We start from the raw sequence: 27,208 nt of genomic DNA on the forward strand, positions 1-27,208 counted from the left end.
ATCAAACAAGACTAAGACCGTGTGGTCTAATATTGCAATGTACATGCTTTGCTGTTGGAGATAGTGATAAGGTTGTGTTAACTACTGGTGTTTTTCTCTTTGTCTAACTTCTAGGAGAATGTACTAGTCTTGTAAACGTTAGTTTTTACTGCCATCCTTCGCTCTCTTCTGGACATAGTCACTGGTTTATTTGGTAACATAGATATGCAACTATAGATACAAATGCAGATATTGTGCCTTTCAGAGACTGATGGTACCTATTGCTATGAGTTGATGGAGTAAAATGCTCTGACAAATGTAGACAGCTGCATAGACAAATGCTTTCTTCACCTCTGAGCGCAAGACCATTTGCACAACCATCATTTCCTGGATCTTTTTTCGGTGGGACTGAGGCACATTTGCAATGGAAGACATTTGTTTCGTGAACTGTTAAACAACATTACCTGCATAAGAGTGCCCTTTGTAAACCATGATGGTGTGACCAAAACATTGTCACTTTAAGCAGTGCACAGCCTTAATTAAGTACAAAAGATCTAACGTTTAGACAGATGCAGCCCACCTCTAAGTACATGAGTAACTTAGGGATATAGGAGATAAGAATAAAGATCACAAGTCTTTCAGAACATATTCACTCAATTCATAATATTTTTCACCCTGATGTTTATGAGATCACTGTAGCTGGCAAACCTTTCACTATAATTCAGTATGGTGTGCTCCTAGTTGCTCTGATTACTTGGATAGTTTTCATGTCTTGATTAGGTGTGTGCCATTAAAAGTATCTTGATGGATGTGACTTCAAGTTGTTTTATAGCTTTATATTTCCTACCTTGGCCACAATTCCTCACAGTGAATACACTGTTTACCAAACGATGTGATCTGTTACCGACAGACTTATAATGTGGGTTACCATATTTTTTGCGTGATAGTACAGCCCAATGAACCACTGGAACAACTGGTAGTGTCTGGAACTGATGAGGAGCCACTGATGTTTCATGAGCAGCTGGTAAATAAAGGTAAATTCTAAAAGAATCCCATTTATCTGTGAATGCCTTATATAACAAAGGATGTGTTTATGCTGCCACATTGTTGCTCGGCCTGGCAATACTAAAACAAGCCCGTAGTCTTACTAGCTCATTTAACTTGCACTGTATCTGCTTGCCCTGCTCGCTACGACCTTTGGCATGTGATGATATGCAGCCAGTTTGTGTATTCCACCTCAACCATCGCCGCACGTCCTGAAACTTAAGCCATGACTGGCTGCTTCAAGGTCAACTTAGTAGTGCCGTATTTGGCTGTTCCTTGTTGCACAGTTTATCACACAGCGTACTTCTACTCATACATCTCCATTCACACTCTGCAAACTACTGTGAAATGCATGGCAGAATGTACTTCTCATTGTACCATATGTAAAGGTACAGAGTATGGGGGGAAAAAAATTGTCACGAAGCTATCTGGGGCCAGAGACATACAAATTACCATAACCACTTAATGATGAGCAACATTGAGTGTAATCATTTCTGGAAATTAGTTCCTCTGTTTCACCAAATTTATAGTTTTCTTTTCTTCATTATATCAGCAACAAAATCTACAAGTGACAGATGTAGATGTGGACAAAGAACTGACAAAATATTATCTTAGAGTGAGCAGGCCAATGAACTGACCTACAACAGAAATTAAGGTCATAATTTTACATCAAATCTTCATAGCTTTACTATCCCGTTCCAACAATATTTAAAATAACCTGGGAAATTTCTACACCTACATCTACACAGACACTCCACAAGCCACTGTACGGTGCGTGACGGAGGGTACCCTGTACCACTTCTTGTTATTTCCTTTCCTGTTCCACTCACACATACAGCAAGGGAAAAACAACTGTCTATATGCCTCCGGATGACCCATAATTTCTTGTATCTTATCTTCATTGTCCTTACGTGCAATGTATGTTGGTGGTAGTAGAATCGTTCAGCAGCCAGCTTCAAATTCCGGTTCACTAAATTTTCTCAACAGTATTTTTGGAAAGAACATCACCATCCCTCCAGAAATATCACCATCCCTCCAGAGACTCCTATTTGAGTTCCTGAAGCATCTCCATAACACTTATGTTGTGTTTAAACCTACAGGAACTGCTTCAATGTCTTCCTTCAATCTGACCTGGTACAGATCTCAAACACTCAAGCAGTACTCGAGATAGGTCGCACCAGTGCACGTGGTCTTCTTTACAGGTGAACGACTCTTTCCTAAAATTCCCCCTATGAACTGAAGTCTACCATTTGCCTTTCCTACCACAGTTTTCACATGCTCGTTCCACTTCATATTACTTTGCAACATTATGCCAAGATATTTAAATGACTGTGTCAAGCAGGACACTAGTAATACTGTATCCGAACATTACAGGTTTGACTTTCCTGCTCGACCACATTAACTTACATTTTTACACATTTAGGGCTAGCTGCCATTTATCACACCAAGTGAATATTTTGTTAAGTTGTTTGTATCTTCCTACAGTAACTCAGATTCAACATCTTACTGTATACCACATCATCAGCAAACAACTGCAGATTGCTGCCCACCTGTCAGCCAAATCATTTATGTATACAGAGAACAGCAGTAGTCCTATCTCATTTCCCTGATGCACTCCTGATGATACACTTGCCATCGAGGACAACATTACTCACATATCTATGGACGTTCCCCATATGTTCACTTCTTTGTTAACAGCCTGCAATGGGGGCACCATGTCAATTTCCGGAAATCTAAAGATATGGAATTTGCCTTTTCCTCCTCCATATGAGAAAAGGGCAAGCTGAGTTTTGCAAGAGTGATGCTTTCTAAAACCATACTGATTCGTGCACGAGCTTCTCAGTCTCAAGAGAATTTATTACATTTAAACTGAGAATATGTTCAAGGATTCTGCAGAAGTTAGAGAGATACTGGTCTGTAATTTTGCAGGTCCCCCCCCCCCTTTTTTTTTACACACTAGTGTCACATGTACATTTTTCGGTCACTTGGGATTTTGCACTGAGTGAGAGATACACGATAAATGCAAGCTTGATAAGAGGCCAGTGCATAGAGTATTCTTTGTAAAATCGAATTTGGATTCCATCCAGACCTAGCGATTTATTTGCTTTCAAGTTTTCCACTTGTTTCTCTACAACAGGTATGCTTATCACAACATCTACGATTCTTCCGTGTGAATGATTTCTTGAATGCGAAATTTAAAACTTCAGCTTTCATTTTGCCATCTTCAACTGCCACACCGACTTGTCAGCAAGGGACTGGATGGAAGACTTAGAACCACTTAGGAATTTTACATAAGACTAGAATTTTCTTTGATTCTCTATCAGATATTTTGTTAAGGTGTGATGACGATAGTTGCTGTATGCTTTGCGCATTGATCTTTTCACATATGCACAAATCTCTATCAACCTTCGCTTGTCGTCATTTATGCATTCCCTTTTGAACCGAGAGTGCAACAGCCTCTGCTTTCTCAGCATACATCAAATTTTGTTATTAAACAATGGTGGGTCTTTCCCATCCTTTATCCGCTTACTAGGCACATAACTCTACAGACCTAGATATACAATCTGCTTAAATTTTGCCCATAATTCCTCTGCAGCCAGCTTACTGCAACTAAGTGATGCTGATTCACTGTCTAATGAGATGTGAATAACTGCTTATCTGCTCTATCTAGCAGAAACACACTCCTAATTTCCTTAAATGATAATCATAGTTGCTATGATGACATCGTGATTGCTAATCCCTGTTTCTATACTGACAATGTCAATAAGGCCCAGGCTATTTGCAGCTACAAGGTCTAAGGTACTTCCATTGCAGACTGAGAATTTTTCGCACAGGTACTTATCAAATTGTAGCAGGGGATCTCATTAACACTTTGCTGTCCGCATGTCTCGTACAAATTTATTCGCTTGGCACTGGCAACGCTAATTCGGATTATTTGGCTTGTTGCCAGCCATTCTTGACATTATCGGGAGATTATAACTTGTTCCGTTTGACTAATCTCATCGTTAGTTCTCAACCTTGTTCCCCAACTTTCATGAAATTTCGAAGATATACGTATGTAAATTAGTAATTCTATTTCATATGATATGCAGCAAAACAGTCTCCAAGATGTAACGCAACTCCAGAAGACTTGCACATTAAATTTGTTGTTTTTTTTGTTTTGGAACATACATGGCAGTTCATTCGTTTTCATTTATTCATTTCGGAAATATGTAAGCCTATTAGTTGGTATTACTTTATGTCAACCAGATAATGATGAGACATGCACTATGTAGTGGCATCCTCCAAGTTTTACTCTGCACATTCATCATAAATAATCGTACCATCTCTTTCATCTGTCATGATGAAAAGGCACAAATTTTTATAAAAACAAAAAACTTTTTGATGTATGTAACTTATTGTTACCTAAACAAAATACCAACAGAATGCAAAAGATATTTAAGTGCTGTCACCGGCCACTGCGCGATACTATGCACATGACATCACGGTGATGTCGCTGGCCACTGACCACAATTTCACGCACAACACCACTGTGGTGTCACCGGGCAGCAGAGTGTTAATATCCATCGTACTACTGCTAGAAAAGCTTTTTAACAGCGTGATAAACAGTTTAATTGCCTTAAAGCCTCTATACAGTGTGTAAACTTTTAGATGGCAGACCTCTCCCCAGTCCTGAATCGGTAGAAGTTGGTAAACGTCGGGAGGCTTCGGTAGAGACGCAGTATCGACCGCTGCCAACATAACGTAGCTGACTGTGTTGTACAAGGTAGCCATTGTCGTCTGCTTCGTTATTGTTTTGCGCTGTACTGTCGTGCGTGTTTTTATTGTGCAGTTGTGCGAAACATTATCAAAATGAGTGAAGAAGCAGTTGCTGGCCCTTGTCGGGAGTCGCCAACAACCCCTACTGGTAGGCCTACGGTCAGTTTCACCAAAGTTTCATTGCAATAGGATGAATGGTTTGTGAGCGCATAGTGTGTGTGTGTGTGTGTGTGTGTGTGTGTGTGTGTGTGTGTGTGTATATATATAAACTTCCACATGGGAAAAATATATTAAAAACAAAGACTCCAAGACTTACCAAGCGGGAAAGCGCCGGTAGACAGGCACAATGAAAACACACACACAAAATTTCGAGCTTTCGCAACCGGCGGTTGCTTTGTCAGGAAAGAGGGAACTCTTGGTTCTTCAGTACAACCACATGTTCTCTCCCTCTTTTGCTGGGTGCATCTTCTGATAAGCTCCCACCAGAGAATGCAGGAGGAGGTTCATGACTATGGGATGAAGTTCCACCTTCAGCAGTTTCAGTTCCATTGCTACCTTCAGAGCAGTTATCATCGAAGTAGCTTGAAAGTATCAATTACCTTCAGATGTGACATTTTTGTTAAATCCAGCTATCCCCTCGATAACTTAATGGCCAAAGGCTATAACTGTGTGAACTTTTTGTTGTGCCTATAGCAACTCAGCACCTCCGTTATATGGCGAGTAGCAACTTTCCTCTCTAATATTGTTACATTCCGTCCTGGATTTTCCATTCTTTAAACATATTTTAGCCTTCCACAAGTGTATGGATGTATTTTAATTCATTTGCTAGCTCTCGGCCAAAGAAATCCATTTTGTTTTCATTTAACGTGAGAGTTTTAATCGAAGAAGAAACAGCAAAATCACTATACCTAAACATGGGTCACATGGAAACAATCACGTGGAGACTACCGCTCTCTCCACTGCAACTTAAACTGCTCAGGGCATGTGCGAATCTGGCAGCTTCAGCGCAGCAGAAGAATTTTTCCGGCAAGTGTCTCTCTGCTTGTTGCTACTGCTGATACAGCTAACAGCTGCACTTCAAGTAGCCCTAAGTGGGAGTAGTTACTGCTCGTATGTGACTCAACTGTGCATGCGCACGAGCCCACTGCTCAAATGAACCTAATGTAATTCATAGTCACCAGAAGCATTTGTTGTTATGAAGTGTTGCATAGTCTTCGTCCTACAGTATTTGGCACATTTTGGTGTTGGCAGACACTTGTGTGTGCACCGTGTTTTGTTGTTGGAAATGGCACATTTCCTTTCCAATTTAAGTTTATTTTGGTTTTCTTTCTCTCATTTATGTTTTACTGCTGCAGTATTGTTTTGCACTAGTGGGCTAAAGTAAAATTCTTTGTTGCAGTGTCACTTCTTACCAGTCAAAATTACAAAAATTTAAAACTGAAAACTAAACCCATGAAAAATCCCTGGAATTCTGAAAAATTCCCGGGTTTATCTCGGTTTTCCCCTGGATGAAAAAATTCCCAGTTTTTTCCCAGATTTCCTGGTTGTCCCAGGGTGAGTACGCCCTGTATTTGTACCTTAAATTCCTTTTTATAGTCCCTAAAAGTTGGAGAACCACTTGCCCTCTCAGCAATTTACACATGGTGAAAAATAAAGTGGTGTAAGTGAGGAGTTGTACCCCTCCTCTTGTAAATGTTTTAGTAAAGTTGCATACCCGAGAAGGAATTTACTGCCTTCAAATCTCCATAACTGCAATTTATTTATAAAATGTAAGCGTAATGTGATACAGTAACTGTGGGTCTGCAGTTATTTCTCTAATTATACACTTTTCTCTCACAAACTGAGTTAACATAATTTCATTACTGTTGTTAGTTACTAGAATGCACTCTATCGAGTCCGTGCAATAGTTCAGCAGTGTGTTCATCTACAGTGTAATTCTTGTCACATTGATATTTCAAGAGGCTATATAATGGAGCATCTCTGTTAACTCGATTTCACTGTCCACATCATCTTGCTCTGCTAAAGGTACACATGTTCAGCTCCAGACTCCTGAGCCAACTAGCAGTTGTCAGTTGATTGTAGAAAGCATGGTGCACTGGAGAGATGTAGGGGAGAAGTTTCATCATCTCTCCTTTTTGTCTCGTTGACAGGTGGTACAGCATTGTTGAGAGGGATGAATTGAACACTAGACAAGTGCAGGCCATGGGCATGATATGAAATTGTAATATTCAAAGTTTTGAAAGAGATTCCTGCCTCAAGAGATTCTTTGTATAAAATGAAATGTGGGCAGTCTTTCTGGAAACGAAGCCAATGAATGTAAAGCAAATTAAACTTTTAATTTTGGGTGTTATTCTTCTTAAATGCCACACTTTTCCCTTTGTTCAGACAAAACCATTAAGGGTCATTTTACAAACGATAACGGGTTGTTTTCTCCTTGCCTTTTGAATGAGATTAAATCAAATTTGAGCGGTTCTTGATTTTGTCTCGATAACTCTAAAATCGCGATCGTTTGGCAGAAAGAAGTGTCTCGATAACATAAACTTATGGTCAACTGTATGGATCTCCTTTCTTGAGAGTTTACACTTTCTATCCAAATTGGCGCAAGTTTCGAATTCCAATTCTGACCAACTGGTGTGTCACTGAGTGCTATTACATTATGTGCATCATGCCATAGAGTTCTACATGCTTTAGAAGGCAGGAACCTACTTCCTGGGAGCCTTTTGATGCCAAAGTCTCATTCCAAATGTATATAAAGCCACTGTCCCTTTTCTGATCATGAATGCCACAGCTGTATACATACAAGTTCCTCTAATAATAGTAATCTTTCGATGTTGAAAACTTAGGGAAAGACAGTGCTTTCTGAAAATAAAAAGATATGGTTACGATATTCACCTTCCCTTGACTGAGCTTGCTGTCCTCAGCCAAACACTGCAGTGCTATTTCTGCTGTTCTCCAAAGTTCGTTTTGTTTTTGAACTAATACCGATATAAGTGGTTCTTCTGCAGTCAAAATTCTCAACTTTAAGGAGTCACATGCAGCACAGGAATCTCTCACTGGGGATGGAACAATAAGTTGAATCTCTCCCTGTAAATACATCTGTACAAACTCTCCTTCCTTTCTGGAACTTGTTTATCAATGCAGTTATTTTTGTAAAGATCTTACATGATATTGAGATCAGGGCTGAAATATTTCCTATTCAGAATGCGTGCCACAATGTAGTCGCTGTTGTAAGGTGGGAACCACTTAATGAGGTCCACTCCCATGTTGACAACATTCTTGGAAATTTTGTTTTTTGCGATATCCTTCCCTCTCAAATCCTCTCCAGGCATTTGTTCCAATTCTTCTTTCTTTACTGCTTGAGTTAATTGACCATTGGAAGTGCAAAAGATATCAATAAAAACTGTTTGCAAACAAGAATGCTTTCTATTTTTACAGCCACAAAATATCTGTATGTAACTGATTTTAGTTCCTTGTGCTCACCTTCATCACCACTGTTGAACATGATCATATTTCACTAGTCTGCAGAGGTAACTGTTCTGTTTCCTCAGGTTTCCCAAACACCAAAAAGCTTTAAACAAAGCAAACCTCTCTCCAGTACTTAAAAGTATCACACACAACAATCACAGTCTTTTCCACTAAATTTCTGTTTTTCAACATGTTTCCCTTTGGTTGATACAGAATATTCTCCTAGGTTTCTCTTTCTCATTGCTGGCTGTTTCTGGTGATTTTGAGGTTGGTGGTCCCCCCCCCCCCCCCCCCCCACCTGATTCCAAAGATCATGGGTTTTGTTTCTAGGTGCTGGATCTTGTGTTGTGTTGGTAAATGTTGAAATTTTGAGCAACTTTACTTTGATTTCCTAATTCGGTGGTTGGTGAGTATAGTCCTGTGGTCCCTTCATGAAGCTGACTTCGATTTTCTAGTATAGTGATCCGTGTTAATACTGAAACTTCCTGGCAGATTAAAACTGTGTGCCCGACCGAGACTCGAACTCGGGACCTTTGCCTTTCGCGGGCAAGCGTTCTACCAACTGAGCTACCGAAGCACGACTCACGCCCGGTACTCACAGCTTTACTTCTGCCAGTATCCGTCTGATTCCTGAAATGGAGGATGCTCAGGACTGGTATCAGTCTCCAAAGATTTAGCTGTAGTATTTATAATTCTCTTGTGTAGTACTCTGCAGTTGCTAGATCAGACAACAAACACTGTTCTAAATAGTCCACAGTGTCATTATCAGAATCTTCATTGTTGCGACCTCCACCACCACTGGAAAATTCATAATCTGGATCATCCCTGTTCAGTCCAGCAAATAAAGGCTGTGTGTACACTTCTAGATTCATATATGTTTTGGCCTAATACACTTCTAACTATTGTGATTTCATCCTGCTTAACCCACTATGAACTGTGTTCTCCTGTCTCGCAATTATGGTTCACTTTCACAACTTAACTCAACCTGGGCCATAAATTTTAAGCACGGGTAGTGTGTGGAGAACTTCAGTGGACACAGAATAATAATGAAAAACATAAATAAATAAATCCAACCTCATAAACTTAAACTCTATTAATGAAAATTGCTTGTCTGGCATGCGAATATTCTGTTCCAATCTTTTCATGAATAGATCAAACAAAGCACACTGTTTGATTTATGTATTTAATTATTTATTATGTGAGACGTCCATGCTCGATTCATGTAGCCTTTAACCTACACTTCCAACATGGAGAGCAAATTTCCCTTGAAAACAATTTCTGCTTTAATAACATCTGGATATTACAAATCTAAAGAAAGAAAACAATGCTAATACTTACTAGCACTGCTGCAATGCCTTTTTTGATTTTAGAGCTTTAACAAACACACAGAACAACATGATCACGTGATCTTGCCGCTTGACTTATACCATTATTCCCGCGAACACAGTTCACCCTGGCATGAGAGGAAGAATGTGCTCTCAAGTGGGAGTTGTTATACCACCACACCTTTACTTAGACCACTCTGGTTCTCAGTGGCAGATAGGGTACTACTAATGAATCACATGGGTGCTTTAAAAGAAGGGACAGCAATAACATGTACTGCATGAAGCCTAAGTTTGTAAGTGGAAATTAACTGACCTGGAGGCGTATCAGGAAACTTGAAGCTCGCTGTCTACCACTTCCAACCAGCACCTCTACGTCTCCCTCAGCAACTTCTGCCTGGCAAATCAAAGATGAATACTCAAAGTGCAGTCGAGATCTGTCTGCATGCTCCAGGAGTTCAACCTGTTGGTAATAGACACGTAATTAGTAACAGTGCAAAGTTCATGGAGATAAGGCAGCCAATAAATTAATTTCTTTTACATTTATCATTGACTGTCTTCCATAAAAGAAAAAAGAATCTGTCAGACAAGATGCAGATACAGTACAACTAAAACTCACTTGTTAGTTGACACATCACACCTTGGAAGTGGGTTTGTCTAATCAGTTTTCAAAATCACATGCAAACTGTCCATTATCGCCAATGTAGCAGCAAAGAATCAGTTCACTTAATTGTAAATCATAATTACTGATCATGTATATAGTACAGGAGCTGACAAAATAAGCATCACTAAATGTTTCAACAGTGCAAACAGCATATTGCAACAGCAAGTCCTGTTCTAAATTTACACCAAGCTTCCTGTTTGTGGCAGCTGAATACCACTGTGACAAATCCCTAGTGGCATGTGACTGATGTCAAATAGCAACTAATTTCAATGAAGTATCACTAGTTATGTACTGTTGTGTTGCAGTTAAGTGTAAAATGCATAAATACATTCACTTATGGTTTTACTGTCCTGTAAAAGCAAATATTGACATTAATTTATTAGATTACAGAATGTGAAAAGTTTTTTGTGTAGGTCTATATTCAAAAGAAAATTACAACACTATCTGTTCATAACTATCTGCTCAATCAGAACTCTCAAATGTGGTTAATTATTTGTCTTTATTTCCATTAAACTGATGAGGTTTCACAAAATATTTAATGAATAACACACACAGACCGTCTTATAAAATTATCTGTACACTTTTAAAACATTGACACAATCCATTACAATTTTATTACATTTTGATGCTAACATATTATGCACATTTTAGCAATCAATCAATAGTAATTTCTCAAAGTTTTAGTATGGCTATTGTAAACAGTACAATAATACCAACTTTATTAGAAAGTGATATTTTGACATTCTGGTTGTAAATAATTGAGAATGCACAGCAGGTGCAATGCTGCAGATGCAAAATATGGTCCCCTCAAGTAACACTTGTCAATCCTGGAGGTGGTGATTTTCGTTTGCCTGACTGCCAGTTGAAGTTTGTTGGTATTAATGGAAGAGCATCAAAAGTGATCTTCAACTGTGAGAAGGAAAGACTATTAGGATTTAACGTCTTGTTGATGATAAGATCCTATGAGAGGTAATGCAAGCTTGGTTTGGGGAAGGAAAACGGACATGCTCATTTTGAGGAAACATCCAAACAACAGCTGGTGTAGTTCACAAAAATCATGGCAAACCTAAATCTTGATGGCTCACCTCTCTCAGTTCAACTGAGATACAATGAAACTGATTGATGGTTAACAGATGGCAGGGCAAAAATGTCCACAATTTTTTGTTTTATTTGTGACTATACCTCCAATGTGAACATATTTTGTTTCTACAATGCATTTAAAACAAGTTGTGACTTTTGACAGTTCAATATGCGGTGAGTGCAGGGAAGCATAGTTGCCAGCGAGCAGGTGACTACAGTATAATGCTAGAGCTACCCGGTGTGGAATCTGCATGGACGCTTGACTGCGTGAACAGCAAGCCGCGCAAGCCAGATAAACTGCCATCTTTCTCAAATGATTTTAAAGAAACTATTCAGAAAATAAACTCATTCTGGCACATCTTATAACCTCCTATTGTTTTGTTAATTGCCATAGTTATTACGGTTTTTCATAGGTAAACTACTGCAGGAAGTTCTTAAGTTGGCAGTGAAAAAAAGGTATCACTATGAACTTGTGTTTGGTGCGTGTTAGGTTACACGTTGCTACCTTTTAAGGGTAGATGATAAAATGAATTAGTTTTTAAACTTGGAAGGATATTGGTGTCTGCTTCCAGTCTTGAGAAAACGGAATGTACATCAAGCGCTCCGTCATGAACTCTTTTGCCAGTGAAAAAACTAGAATGAAATATTCATAAATCCTCATACCTTATAAATGGTTTGAGATAGCGAAACAATATCTTGGCAAATGATAGCACGCAAGACAAGTGTTTGGCCATTTGATTAATTTGAGAAACTTCCATATCTACTGTGATATTCAAATGACTACAGATATTTTCAATGAAATAATTTAATTATTGAGGGCCATCTTCAGCTCACGGAATGTAGCGAAACAATATCTTGGCAAATGATAGCACGCAAGACAAGTGTTTTGCCATTTGATTAATTTGAGAAACTTCCATAGCTACTGTGATATTCAAATGACTACAGATTTTTTCAATGGAATAATTTAATTATTGAGGGCCATCAGCAGCTCGTGAAATGAGAATTACCGTGCTTGTACAGCACTACAAGTTCCATTAACTACATTCTAGGTTCAACTTTATATCACGGAACATTTCTTCATACCCAGAGCAAAATATCAATTTTCCTCCACTACTTTGTTGGAGCTTCATGCAACGCAACCGAGTGGTGCGGTGTTTAGCCCAATACTACTGTCGAATTCATAGGAATGTTTTGCAGCAGAATGTTATCTTCACAGCCAGTGAATGTGTTCTTGAATGACATTTTTATTGCAGATCTCGTATTCATATGTACTGTACAGTTGTTATTAATGCAACACCAATACAAAACAGTTGTTCACAATACCTGACAGCTACAAAACACTTCTTCAACGCCAGAAAATATACGAGTTTTCAATGGCCGCTGACAAACGTTAATGCATCTAATGTGTGACACCACATTGTATAGTTTGTTCATGGTGTGGCAACGGGCACTTTCTATTAGCCGAACCACTGGCAGCATGGTAGAGAAAGCTGGCTTGCCACTGGTGTTACCTGGGCAACGGCATCACGTCATCCTCTGGTCAGCCAAACGTCAAAAGTTGCAGCTAATTTTAAATGCACTGTGAATGTCATGTTAACACGGGAGTGGAATGCAAAACATTAACAACTTCCAGTCACAATTTTTTTTACTGATTCAAAAATTTTCTTATCTTTTTTAAATTTCATGTGTGGGCTGCAATCTAGATTTTCTTAACATAGATCATCTTAAAGCAATAGCCCAAGAGCACTGAAAGTTTCAGAATGTTATAATACAGAATGCTGCAGGGGCTCTTGATAGTTTTACTTGGCAAGGTCAGAGAAATGTTTCCAGTGGATCCTTCAAGCTGTCTTACATCCAACTGCATGGAGAGGGAAGTTGTTTGTTTCCCCTTGTGGCTTGGTTGAAAAACCTTCGTAGTCAGGTCTCTCACAGAACATTGCCTGTGTGTTTTCAAAATAATGACATACTGCTCCAACCCCTTAGTGTATTTTGATGCTTACCAGTCACAAACCAGACAAAAAGAGATCGAGTGCAAACAGAAATATCAACAGCTGTGTTTGTACACTAAGGTGAAGATATAATCGTAGGTGAAAGGTTGTTTCTTCTATTACTGAAATAATTGTGGCACTATTTCTATTTGTGGATCGACAGCCCCATGCTGTAGTATCAGCACTAAGGTGTTTGGATCTGTGAAAAATTTCCTAACATACAACATTTTAGGTGATGACCTTGGTGATGAGCAAAGTGACATTAACAACCTAATAGTTTTATGCTTGTTGCCATGCGATGGAGTAGAGGTCATACTGTAGACAGTACTCTCAACTGCTGGAACTTGTTTTGTGGATGAACACTGCAGTGTTACTCTTTATCATAATCTGTTCCTCTCAAATTATGCTTTATCTGGCCAATTTAATCTCAGAGTCAACTTTGAACCACTCATCTTAACGATCAAGATTGATGGGTAAATGTTAAGCATCACATGTGACAGGCTTTTTCAGTCAAATGTCTCAAATCATATGTTCCGCTGGACGATTTTAAATGCCGCTCACTCAATTGAAGAAGTGGACAATTCCATCTTGAATGAATGGTGTACCATCTAGACAAAGTCGTCCTTATCAGCCTAATGTATTAAAGATGAAACAAGCTTGTACATTTCACCAATCCGGTCCTCAATATTATTCTCAGCCACAGCACATTCATAATGGGCTCCAAAACTTAGCTAATGAGTTGTCGCACTTTTTGCCTTTTCCTGTAGAACTTGCAAATCTTGTGGGTTTTGAGCAACTGCAGACAATGTAAATTGTGATAATAAGTATTGGCAATAGTGTTGGTAGCTATTATGTACTTGTTTTCTGGCACCATGTTGATTCTATTCATAGCACTTGGCTTGAAATCCCTCTGAAACAGCACCTCTGTCAACTTTTCAAATTACCGGCAAATGCCAACCGTGGTAGTGTTAAAACTTCCAGATGGATTAAGTGCGTGCCAGATTGTGACTCAACTCAAGATCTCTGCCTTTTGGGACATATGCTCTACTGATTGAGCAACCCAAGTACGACTCAAAAACCATACCCACAGCTTTACTTCTGGAAGAAAGTATACTGCAGAGACATTGCTTAGCAACAGCCTGGGGTACGTTACCAGAATGAAATTTTCACTCTGCAGTTCGAGTCTGGATCCGGCACACAGTTTTGATCTTCCAGGAAGTTTCGTGTCAGTTGCACACACTGTTGCAGAGAGAACATTTCATTCATGGTGGCATTTCTGTGAACTGCCAATACCATGCATGTGGCGTGTCACCTGGTTGTGATTTTCAGAGTGGGTAAAAGTAATGTTGCCACTTTTATTGCCATGACATTTGAATAAGAATCTGCCACTGCTAGACTTCCATGTAATGAGATTTTGTGAATAACACTTCACTTCATTCGCGAGATATTCTCTTTCTCTGATACTGTACGTGAGAATTGTCAATGGCAAAAATCTCATAACTGCAGTAGTTGCATTAATGTAAGAGGCATTTGAGAGTGAGCTGGATGTGAAATATCACATTTAGAACATCTAGAAATTGTAGGGTCCACATGTCTCTTGGCCACAGTTTGTCAGAGGCCAAGAGAGCTGGATCACCCAGACTTTGAACATGCAGCGTACCACAACTTGCTTCACTTCAGTGATTACTTCATAGCCAATGTCTTCTGGATCCTTCCTACAAACACCAGTTTTTCTGAACTGCAGAAGTGTGAACTCTCCCTGCAACATATCCTATGTTCCCAAAAACCCCTGCACTCAACCATCGCTAGTCCCTGTCCTTCACCCACCTACCCACTTTCCTGTTCCCATTCCAGCATTACACAGCCTCTATTCAACCATTCCACCGACTAGTCTTTCTCCCCTCTTCTACCTCTCTCCTTTTCCAAACCCCTTCCCCAGGCCTCCCCCTCAAACCTCCTGACTGAATCTATCAACCCCACCATGTCCCTACATGCTCTCACAAGCATTACTGCACCTTACCCCACCCCTAACCTGCTACCCTCCGCCTGCCTACCCCAGCCCCTCCTTACCCCCACTGCCCACAGATTGCTTTTCACTATCAAGTGCAGCAGGTGTACAAAGTGCAGCCTCCATGGCCAGACATAGTAACCATGTTGTAGCGATTCGAGAATTTCTGTGTAAATTCTAGAACCACTCAGCCTTCTATTGTCTCGATCACACGATATTCTGGATATGAGTGTGGGATGGTAGAATCCTACCAACTGCATGTCACATGTTTGTGTGTGCAGGTTTAAAATCAGTCGTGGGAAGAAAGTAGACAAGGCAGTCGGACGGCACCGGCAAGTACCTGTCGGGCAATCCACAGACGTTTTAGTGAGTGTGTAAGGAATAACTATGGATTGTATATGCAGCTCTGTACTTATTGCGTCATTGAATATTGTTATTAAAACAAGAACAGTTGAAAACATACTTTTGTAGACTCTAGACACAACCTTGTTAGAGGCAAGACTCATTTTATGATTCATGTTAAGAAAAGTCGTGGTGTCCAAGCCAACTTTCTTTTAACTGTAACTCAATTTGTTTCTAATATCTGACTGTACGAGAGTTGCAGGAAGTTACATTATCATGTGGAAAATGAAATTTTTATTGTGTATGGAGGTCAAATACATCGTTAGTTGTCGAAAAATAAGGTTTGTATGTCTACTAATTTCATAAGTAGAAAGAGTCTAAAAATTCCTGTACCTAGCGTATTTGATGGAGAAAAAGTCAAGAGGGTTTCCAGCAGCCAGTTATTCAGTAAAGAAGTGGAAGGCGGTTTGGGGAAATAAGTCGAATATAACCCAGATCCACACTCACACTTTAAGTTGTCAGAATGCTAAACTGTGTGTGTGAATGTGCTGAAAGCTCAAATTTATAGCAGTCATTTGTTGTGCTTATCGGCAACCCAACATCTGCTGTAAATGATCAGTAGCAATCTATCCTATTCATAATATTGTTGCTACTCCATCCTCGATTTCCTCCTGCTTACATTTAAAGATTATTGATTGAACTAAATACTTACAGATTATAAATATACACAAATTAAATTGGAACCACTGCATACAAAATGTCACAGGAAAGAGGAACCAATGAGTGTGTTTTATTGGCAGAACACTTAGTAAATGCAACAAATCTAGTAGAGACTTTATGTATAAAACTTGTCTGTCATCATCTATAGCATTGCCGTGCAGAATGGGATCCTTATGAGATAGGTCTGAGGGTGGAGGCATCAAAAAGTTCTAAGATGGGTAGCCAATTTTGTAATATGAAATAGGAGGAAGAGTGTCACAGATACACTAAGTGAGTAGGAGTGGAAACCATTAAAAAGGAAGGTATTTTGTTGTTCTCATGAGATTACATTCACCAAGTGTTTCCTCCAAATATTTCATTAAAACACACTTACACACATAATCATCACAGGGAAATAAAGCATTCACATGGAAATATAAGAGAAATAGTTGAAATAAACAGATGATGCGAAAAAATTTCAGAAACCTTACAAATACAGGTAGATACCCATGGTCACGTATGAATCATCACGCTACAACAGAGGATGGTTGGTTGCATTAAAAGAGGGGAGAAGGGACCAAACTATGAGGTCATCATTCCCTTGTTCCGAATAAAACAATGCCACAAGTGTGAGAATAAAACAAACGAGACTGACAACACAAAACAGAATGAAAGGAAAAATCATAAGAATGATGAAGGGCAACAAAAGTGTAAATGGACAAACGGGGAAGAAGAAAACCACAGAAACACAAGAAACGGGATGAAGAGAGTAAAACAACAAAGCAGATGAGCATGGCTGACTGACCATGAGAATAAATAGGAGAAGCCAGCTACTCAGCAAAACATAAAAATCTCCACCCTAAAAGCACTAGGGTGGAGGACACAGACAGGGTGTATATGTGGATAAGGAAAAAAAATTCCCAGATTTCCCAGTTAAAAATACACTTTTTCCCGGGCGAAAATACTTTTGCCATGCATGAATGCTGCATATTTTCGTATTGCGAAGGTATAAATTCGATTCCCCTAGACACCGCATATTACTTTCTGAAGCACTGAAATCGAGATTGCGGTGCGATTTTGTAAGCCAGTCATAGCTCATATCACATGATCTCACCAGCTGATAATAGCATAAGACACGTGATGCAGTCAGTAAACAGCATGATCACTCTTAAGTAGCGCGAACACTCAATTAAGAAAACTTAATGGTTTAAATTAATATATATAGCTTTCACATATAATAATAAGCTGGAAGAAAAGCTAAGCTTCCACATATAATGTTGATCTTTTTGCGCGTGTTACACTTTAAGATACATCACACAAATGCGCCAGTAATTTGTTAACAACAATGTAAATGTCTGATCTGGGCTCTAAGTTCTTCTACATAGTCTCCTCAAAGAGTTGATTTTTTAAGAAATTCACCATACATACTCGCACATAGTTCATCTTGCGTAAAAGGAAATTTACTTTGAATGCAACACTTTTCAAACCACCATTCCCAACATTTTCCGCGACCTGTTAGAAAAGGTTCGTTTCAGCAGTTGTCAGAGAGTGTGATATAACAGGCGTCACGGCACTTGCGCAGCTACAATGACACAGGAAGCCCGATGTTCTTATGTGTAAAACATTAAAAGATCTATATATCTTAGATGATGTGACTTACCAAACGAAAGTGCTGGCAGGTCGATAGACACACAAACATACACACAAAATTCAAGCTTTTGCAACCAACGGTTGCTTCATCAGGAAAGAGGGAAGGAGAGGGAAAGATGAAAGGATGTGGGTTTTAAGGGAGAGGGTAAGGAGTCATTCCAATCCCAGGAGCGGAAAGACTTATCTTAGGGGGAAAAAAGGACAGGTATACACTCGCGCGCACACACACCCATATCCATCCGCACACACCATATATTTTATATTTTTCCCACATGGAATGTTTCCCTCTATTATATCCATAACATTAAAAGATGTTACATCATAAAAGAAACAAGACATCAGAGGATACTTTAAGAGCATCGGAATTTCGTGAACCATAATTCGGCTTAAAGTGCACATTTGTATGTCCAGATTAGGATGTAAATTTTCATGGAGTACCATTACTGTATTATCTCATGTTTCGTTCTTTATTACGGCATAATGCCATACGTCCACTTGAAATGCAGCCAACAGTTGAAACTAGCCAATAGTGTGAAATTAAACACTTCATTTCAAATAAATTGACTGCCTCAGCGGAAAATATAAATAAAAGCCAAATCTCTTTCGCAAACCGACAAAAATAAATTTATTGTTCTGCAAGGTGATTAATGCTTGACAGTCGGAAAGGTGGAAATAAAATCAGAAACTAACAACATATTTTAGCCTTCCGTGATTATGCGAACATATTTTATTCATTTGATAGCTCCCGGCCACAAAAATCCATTTTGTTTTTCAATTAACGTGAGAGCAATAAATAAAAAGGAAACAGCAAAATCACTGAACGTAAACACAGGTCATGTGGAGACGATCCACCTCCCCACCACAACTCAGACTGCTCTGAGCATCAGCCCTGGATCTACAATATTTTTGAAACGGGGAAATACTAGATAGTGGCATCCAGCCACACTTCTGTAACCAGAAGCAACTGCACATGCCCAAGAGCCCGCCTGCAACTGCTCAAACGAATCTAACTTAAACAGTTGTCACATCACGTTCATCGGAGGCAATTTGCTGTTATAAAGCATTGCATAGTCTTTCTAAAGCCTTTGACACACTTAGCTGTTGGCAGACGCTTGTATGAGCACTGTGTTTTGTTGTTGTATATGGTGCATTTCCTTTGCAACTTAAGTTTTATCTTCGTTTTCTTTTTTTCTCTTACTCATGTTTTGTTGCAGCAGTATTATACTGCAGTAGCGGGATACAATAATATCCTATGTTTGAGTATCAGTTCTTACCAGCCAAAATCACAAAAATTTAACCGAAATCTTAAATAATGAAAAATTCTCGGAATTTTAAACAATTCCTCGGTTTTTCCCGGTTCTCCCAGTTGTCCCGGGTCATATAAACCCCAACAGAGGAACAAAGGACATGTGCTAAAACTTAGATCAAATGATACAACCAACTCTCACAAACAGAACTTAAAACTAACCATAAGATGGGCCACTGTCAATGGAGCGCCACACTGACACTGAGGCGGGTCTTCACGGTGCAGGAGGTAACCCCACTTTGTTTTTGAATATAAAGTTTATTGTCAGTACAATCTGAAAGGAACATATACTACAATAAAGAGTCGTCCATGGAGATTTGTTCTAACTCAGCACATGCTCTATATGTCCACCATTTCGAATTCTAACATCCTTCAAACGAACACTGAAGTTAGTGATTACCTTACGGCACGTCTTCCGTAATTCCACTGGAAGCTTGAAGAATAAGTCTTCTGAGCTTCATTTAATTCCACAGCTTCTTGCTACTGCCTTGCCCTTCAACACGAAGTTGTTCATGCAAGATAGAGCAAGGCCACATACTGCAAACACGATGTTGGAGTTTTTACACGAGCATTTGAACATGCGGATCATTTCACTCAGGTTTCCAGGTCGCTTCAATGACGGACAAAATTGGCCCCCCAATAGTCCATACCTCAGTCCATGTGGCTTTTTTCTTTGGGGTTACCTAAATGAAAAAATTTTCCCGAAACGTCCATGTGATTTAATGGAGCTGAGAAGATTTATTCTTCAAGCTTACAATGAAACTACGGAAGACGTGTGCCGTAGAGTAATCACTAGCTTCAGTGTCAGTTTGAAGGAAGTTAGGAAACGAAATGGTGGACATATTGAGCACGTGCTGAGTTAGAACAAATCTCCATCTCCTCTTCATTGTAGTATATGTTCCTTTCAGATCTGTATTGACAATAAACTTTATATTCAAAAACAAAATGGTAACAAATTTTGTGTGCCACCCTGTATATGTCCTCCATGAACATAGGCAAAGCCAACGTGACCATTGGCCATCGAGCCATCAGTGTAAACCCCTTCATGGCCCCAGTACATGCGGAAAATCGACAGGAAGTGACAGCAGAGAGTCGCAAGGTTAACTGAGTCCTCAGGGCCACGTGAAAGTTACAGGCAAAGCCGCGACCTAGGTGTACACCATGGAGGTGTATGCGAATGGACCTTAAGTATAGGTGGTAAAGGGAAGGACTCCAGTTCAGACAGAAGGGATTGCACGTGAACCGAAATCATTAGCCCTGACCTGGACTGCCAATGCAGGAGATGGGCAGTCGCGGGTGGGAAAAGGAGACGGTAATTTGGATGCGCAGGAGAACTATGAACATGTGCAACATAGCTGGCTAGCAGATGTGCACGTATAACCTTCAATGGAGTGACTCTGGCCTCCACCAGGACACTGGTCACCGGACTCATTCTAAAAGAACCTGTCGTTAGGCGAACGCCACAGTGATTCACTGGGTCGAGTAAACAAAACTCCGAGGGTGCCACCGAACCATAAACCACACTCCCACAGTCAAGGCGGGATTGAACAAGGGCTCTGTAGAGCTGCAGCAGCATAGAGCAATATGCACCCTAGTTGGTGTTGCTCAGCAGTGGAAGCCACTGAGGTGCTGCCAGCATTTCTGCTTAAGCTGACGAAGGTGAGGTAGCCAAGTCAATGAGGCACTGAAAACAAGTCCTAAGAATCAATGTGCCTCCACTACAGTGAGTGGATCGTCAGTAAGATAAAGTCCTGGTTCCGGACGAACGGTACAATGCTGACAGAAGTGCATGACACATGACTTCATGGTTGAAAACTGGAAGCCGTGGGCTAGAGCCCATGACTCCGCCTTGTGAATGGCTCCCTGTAGGCACCGCTCAGCAACACCAGTACTGGAAGAGCAGTAAGAAATGCAGAAGTCATCCGCATACAGAGAAGGTGAGACAGATGCCCCTATAGCTGCTGCTAGGCCATTAATGGCCACTAAAAATAGAGATACACTCAACACGGGGCCCTGCGGGACTCCATTCTCCTGGATATGGATGGAACTACTGGAGGCACCACCTTGGACACGAAAAGTACGAAATAATAGGAAATTATGGACAAAAATCAGGACCGTGCCCCAGAGAGCCCACTCGTATAATGTGCAAGGATATGACGACGCCAGGTCGTGTCATACGCTTTTCGTAAATATAAAAAAAGATGGCAACCTGGTGTTGGCATCTGGAAATGGCTGTGCGGATGGCAGACTCGAGGGACACAAGTCAGTTGTAGAGCGACCCTGGCGGAAGCCACCCTAACGTGGAGGCAGTAGGACACGTGACTCCAGGACCCAACCCAACCACCGATACACCATATGCTGCAGCAGCTTACAAACATTGGTGAGGCTGATGGGCTAATAGCTATCCACATCAAGATGGTTTTTACTGGGTTTGAGCACCAGAACGATGGTGCTCTCCTGCCACTGGAATGGAAAGACGCCGTTGCACCAGATCTGGTTGAAGATGACGAGGAGCTGTCACTTGTAGTCAGATGAGAGATGTTTACTCATCTGACTGTGGATCCAATCTGGGCCATGAGCTGTGTCCGGCAATGTGTCAGGGCACAGAGGAGCTCCCACTCTGTAAATGGGGTGTTATAGGATTCCCAGCGTCATTTGAGTGTGTGAAAGGCTGGAGAGGTAATTCTCTGATGCAGAGGCTTCTGCATAGTCCTCGGCAATCGCTTTTATGTCAGTCGATAACACACCATTTATGTTAACACCGGGAACACCTGTTGGGGTGGTACCCAAAAACACGTTAGATCTTTGTCCAGACTTGGGAAGCTGACACATGGCACCCAACGTTCGAGACATATCTCGCCCAACACTCCTGCCTCCATCATGGTGAACATGGGCACGGTGCTGTTTAAAGGCTATGAGGTGATCCAGGGACGGGTGTCGCTTATGCCACTGTGGAGCTCGCCTACGCTCCTTAAATGCTTCCAGCGACCACCAAGGCACTGCCTTTCACCGCGGGCACCCTGAAGAGTGAGGGATCGTGTTTTCTGCCGCAGAAACGATAGTTTTGGTCATCTGCTCAACAATCACATTGATGTTACTGTGTGGTGGAGACTCAATGGTGACAGCAGAGGTGAAAGTTTTCCAGTTGGCCTTGCTTAAAGCCCATCTGGGCAGGCACCCATGGGTTTGACACTGGGGCAGTGACAGGAACATGGGGAAGTGATCACTACCACACAGGTAGCCATGTGCCATATCCTCTCCAGTGGATATATGGGAGAAGGCCAGGACTACAAACCGAGAGATCAATGCTGAATATGTGCCATGCTAAGTGTGTGGAGGCGCCTGTATTTAAGAAGCAGAAGTCAAGTTGTGACAGTAAATTTTCGACATATCTGCCTCGGCCAGTAAGCACGGTGCCAACCCCCCAAGGGGTTAAGAGCGATAAAATCTTCCAAAAGTAGGAAAGATTTAGGGAGTTTATCAATCAGTGCAGCCAACGCATTCAGTGGTACTACACTATCTAGAGGAAGATATACGTTGCACACAGTTATTTCGTCAGTTTTCCTTATCCTGGACAGCAATAGCTTCAAGAGGAGTTTGAAGGGGCACAGGTTCACTGCATACTGAGTTCAGGATATAGACGCAAACTCCATCTAACACACTATTATAGTTGCTACGGTTCCTGTTATATCCCTTACAGCCACGGAGGGCAGGGATCCGCATTGCCGGGAACCAGGTTTCCTGCAGGGCAATACAGATAGCAGTTGTAAAGCATAACTGTTGGCATAACTCAGCCAGGCGGTGGAAAAAACCGCTCAATTCCACTGGAGGATGACGTGAGTATCAGGCTGGGAAGGCATGGAACGTTCAATGAGGCAGTTTACGCCTCAGGGTCACCTGCTGCTACTGATTTATTTCCTGAGCCGCCTGTATCCATGGTGTCTGAGGGTCAGCGAGATCTAGGTCCTCAGCGGACACCAGAATCTCCTCATCATCTTCAGAAGCAAAGCTTGTGGGTAGCAGTGGTGTGGGTTCCCCACAAGTCCCTTGGTCCTGGGGGTCTTCTTTTTGGATTTCTCTCACTGCTCCTTGGGTTTCTCTGGCTGGGAGGGCTTGGACTGATTCTCTGGGACTGAGGATGATCATGCGAAGCCCTACAATCAGCTACTTTTGGACACTTCAGCCACTGGCGGAAGTTATCTTTCCCACTAGCACAAACCTGGGAAGTGAAAGATCCAAGGGACCCCTTTTAGTGAGAGGTGGCAAAGAAGACTTACACTTCTTCGGCTGAAAAGTTGGGAATGGGGTCCCCGATGGTTGGGGGAGGGGGGGGGGGGGCATCACTGCTCCCGAGGTAGTTGGTGTGGGAGCAACAGTGAGGGAAGTGCTCCCCCCCCCTCACCATCAAGGGGGCAGGAGAGCCGACTGGAATTTGCAGAACAGATGGGGCTACAACTGTTCTCGTAGCAGCAGCATAAGAGGAGGTCATAGCCACAGGATGTGAACACTCCAATTTCCTCTTAGACTCAGTGTAGGTCAGACAGTCCAGGGTCTTTTATTCCATGGTTTTCTTTTTGCGCTTTAAAATCCTGCAGTCTGGCGAGCAAGGGGAATGATGCTCTCCGCAGCTGACACAGATGGGAGGTGGGGCATATGGAGTATTGGGATGTGACGGGTGTCCGCAATCTCGGCATGTGATGCAAGAAGTACAGTGGCCGAACTTCCAGCACTTAAAGCACCGCATAGGGGGAAGGATATATGGGTTTACATCACAGTGTTAGACCATCACTTTGACCTTCTCGGGCTACGTGTCACCCTCAAAGGCCAAGATGCAGGCACCGGTGGCAACCTGATTATCCCTCAGATCCCAAAGGACGCGCTGGACAAAATGAACGCCTCGTCGCTCTAAGTTGATGTGCAGCTCATTGTCAGACTGCAAAAGAAGGTCACTGTGAAATATAATACCCTGGACCATATTTAAGCTCTTATGGGATGTGATGGTAACAGAAACATCCCCCAACTTGCCACAAGCGAGTAATGCCTGTGACTGGGCAGAGGATGCTGTTTTTATCGAGACTGACCCCTGACTGCATTTTGCACAAGTACTCCACCTCACCAAACTTGCCATGCTTAGCCTGGCATTCCTCCCATGGTGTGGCCAGGGAGGGGAATGATTTATGATCGAACTTCCTTGCATCGAACTTCCTTGCACTGTACTGCGACTTAGAGAACACTTTGAGACTGCTGGTGTTTGATCGCAAGCAAGTGATGACGTAGTACACTTCATCGCGTGTCATCCGCTCTGATGCCATCTACTCCAACCAGGGTCCCTCCCCATGGGCGCCACCTATCCGCAGCAAAGGCCACCTCGTAGTATGGCCATTGCTGGGAGTCCCAATGCCTCAGTGACAGGCATCTACTCCTTGGCATACATGGGGAATTAACAGCACAGACATCAGCAGAGTGATCTCTGTGTTGTCAGGGGGCTACAACCAACAGTGTACATGGCTGCCACACCATAACGGATTGGCTAACATGCTGGATATCAGGTGAGAACAAGTCCATGGTCACTGTCGGCGCAGAAAGTGACACTGCATAGTGAATAGTGGAAAACACATCCAGGAAGGTGTCCTCACCCAAGAGATGGAGAATGAGCGGGACTGCAATGCGACGACGAGAAAATGGGCTGCAGATCTCAAGGCACGATGGACATGATGCACCATGTAAGGCGTCCTTCCCCAATTTGCTCACTCTTCGGAAAAATTTTGAAGAATGAGGTCAAACCCTAAAGGGGACCATAACATAAAAGCCAAAATGTGAGAGACTCTTTTTAGTCACCTCTTACGACAGGCAGGAATACCTCGGGCCTATTCTCACCCCCGAACCTGCAAGGGGGACAGAAGAGGGCACTGAACACATCTGCAGTACGAAAATGTTTGTAGACGGACCTAGGGAATGAACTCAAATACAAAATACTTCGAAGTTCATGAGTATAATGCAAGATCAAGCTGTAAGTCACTACACCTAAATCTATACTCCAAAAGCCACATTACAATGTGTGGCAGAGGATACTCTGGCTATCATCACTTTCCCATTCCACTTGTGAAGGAGGAACTAGTTAGCTAAAATTCCATTAAGAGCTCTAATTTTACATTTGTTGTCGTATCATATATGAGAGAGGAAGTTGTGTGACTCTTCTTGGAACATACACTCTCATAATGTTAGTAATTAACCTCTCTGTGAAAGAAAATGCCTTTTGCATCATCTGCCACTGCAGTCTATATGCTTCTCCATGACACTCCTTCATTTAAAAAAGGGAAGACATGCAGCACTCTCATTAGGATATTCTCTATTAATCCTACCCACTCCAAGTCCCATACTGATAATCCTAAGACATAAAGAGATACTAAAAAAAAATTTACACTCATCACAAGGAGGGATGGCCTGTGTGACACCTGCCTTTGCACCAAGGAACTGTTCGGCAGGGAGGAGGGAGGGCAGAGGAGGACTAGAACACACAATACAGATTATAGGGGATATTAGTAGCACTTGTTATACACTGATCTGCCAAAAAATAACGGCCATCTGTTTAACCCTTTTGGATCCACTCTCGGACTACATCTGACATTACAATTTTCCACTACAGCACCTATGTCAGAGATGTTTTCTTTATTGTAAAATAAATAAGAGTTGGGCAGAACGTGGTGAGTAGGAAAATTGGATTGGATGGGGCAAATAGCATGTTGGCCAACTCTGAAACACAATACAGCAGTGACTCTAAATTTGGCAATTCCTTGGTAGATTTGCAAAGATACATGTTACCAGATGTCTACGTGCAGATCCCGCAAATTATGGGCCAGTGATATGTGGGCAAAGAGTTGACATCCGATAGCGTCTATGATGTGACACATCAGGTGAATTTAGTGGCCAAGATATCTACAAGAGTGCACTACTGTGCTACTCAAACCACTGCAGCCTCTTAACACACGAGTTCCTGCTGGAAGAAGCCATTACCATCAGGGGACACATCAAGCATGTGGGATGCAAGTAGTCCACAATGATGTTCACTTAGCCCACAGCTGTCGTCGTGCCTTTGATAAATAACACACGTACCATGGATGCTTAGACAAATGCCTCTCATAGCATAATACTTCCCAATCTGGCTTGCTTCCTCAGCACAATGCTTCTTTCGAGCAGATGTTCAGCTGGACAACAGCATATTCACACCCAACAATCAGTATGGACTAACAAAAAATGTGATTTATTTGACCAAACACATTTCCATTGATCCACAGTTCAATCTCAACCATCCCATACCCACTGTAATCTTAACTGATGTTACATCAACATGGGGACATGTAAGGGTCATCTGTTGCAGAACACCACAGCATGTGTGGAGCAGTGTGCCTGCACCAGCATCGAATCTGTTGGCAAATCGGCCACACATCACTATCCTGCTTTACAGAGCTGTCAAGCCTCCAACCTTCACATTCTGTGATGATGCACAGACATCCAACACCTTGCCACCTGCTTGTTGTTTCCTCATCCCTCACCACTTTCCATAGAGGCTCACAACAGTAGCATGTGAATAACTGAAGAGCTTTACCACACAATCTGCCCTTTGTTATTCACTTTATGGCAATACATTTCCCAATGTGGAACCCATGTCATGGCTAGAATGATTCTCCCTTCTCCACTCATATATTTTCCTTACCATGTTGAATGCCCACAAAAATTCTCAGGCAGCATACAGTCTAGGGGTGGGCAGTGTTCACAGAATTTTGACTCACAGTGTGTAGAAGAAATGTAAGTGCACGATATAAAAAGAGGGAATACACCATCAACCCAGTGGAAAAACTGAACCATACAATCATCTGCAGCAAGACAATTTCAAAGAGCAAA

At 41.5% G+C, this 27,208-nt stretch overlaps 1 protein-coding gene across 1 annotated transcript in view; it reads right to left on the minus strand.

Moving 5' to 3' along the window:
* The window catches only part of LOC126267964 (BRISC and BRCA1-A complex member 2-like), a 51,417-nt gene that overhangs the window by 16,839 nt on the left and 7,370 nt on the right, over window positions 1-27,208 (minus strand). The window contains exon 3 of the mRNA XM_049973305.1: window positions 9,886-10,032. Within this exon, the coding sequence (XP_049829262.1) occupies window positions 9,886-10,032 (147 nt within the window). The remainder of the gene's footprint in view (window positions 1-9,885; window positions 10,033-27,208) is intronic.

The sequence above is a fragment of the Schistocerca gregaria genome, chromosome 1 (assembly GCF_023897955.1).
Source record: "Schistocerca gregaria isolate iqSchGreg1 chromosome 1, iqSchGreg1.2, whole genome shotgun sequence".
Taxonomy (NCBI): domain Eukaryota; kingdom Metazoa; phylum Arthropoda; class Insecta; order Orthoptera; family Acrididae; genus Schistocerca; species Schistocerca gregaria.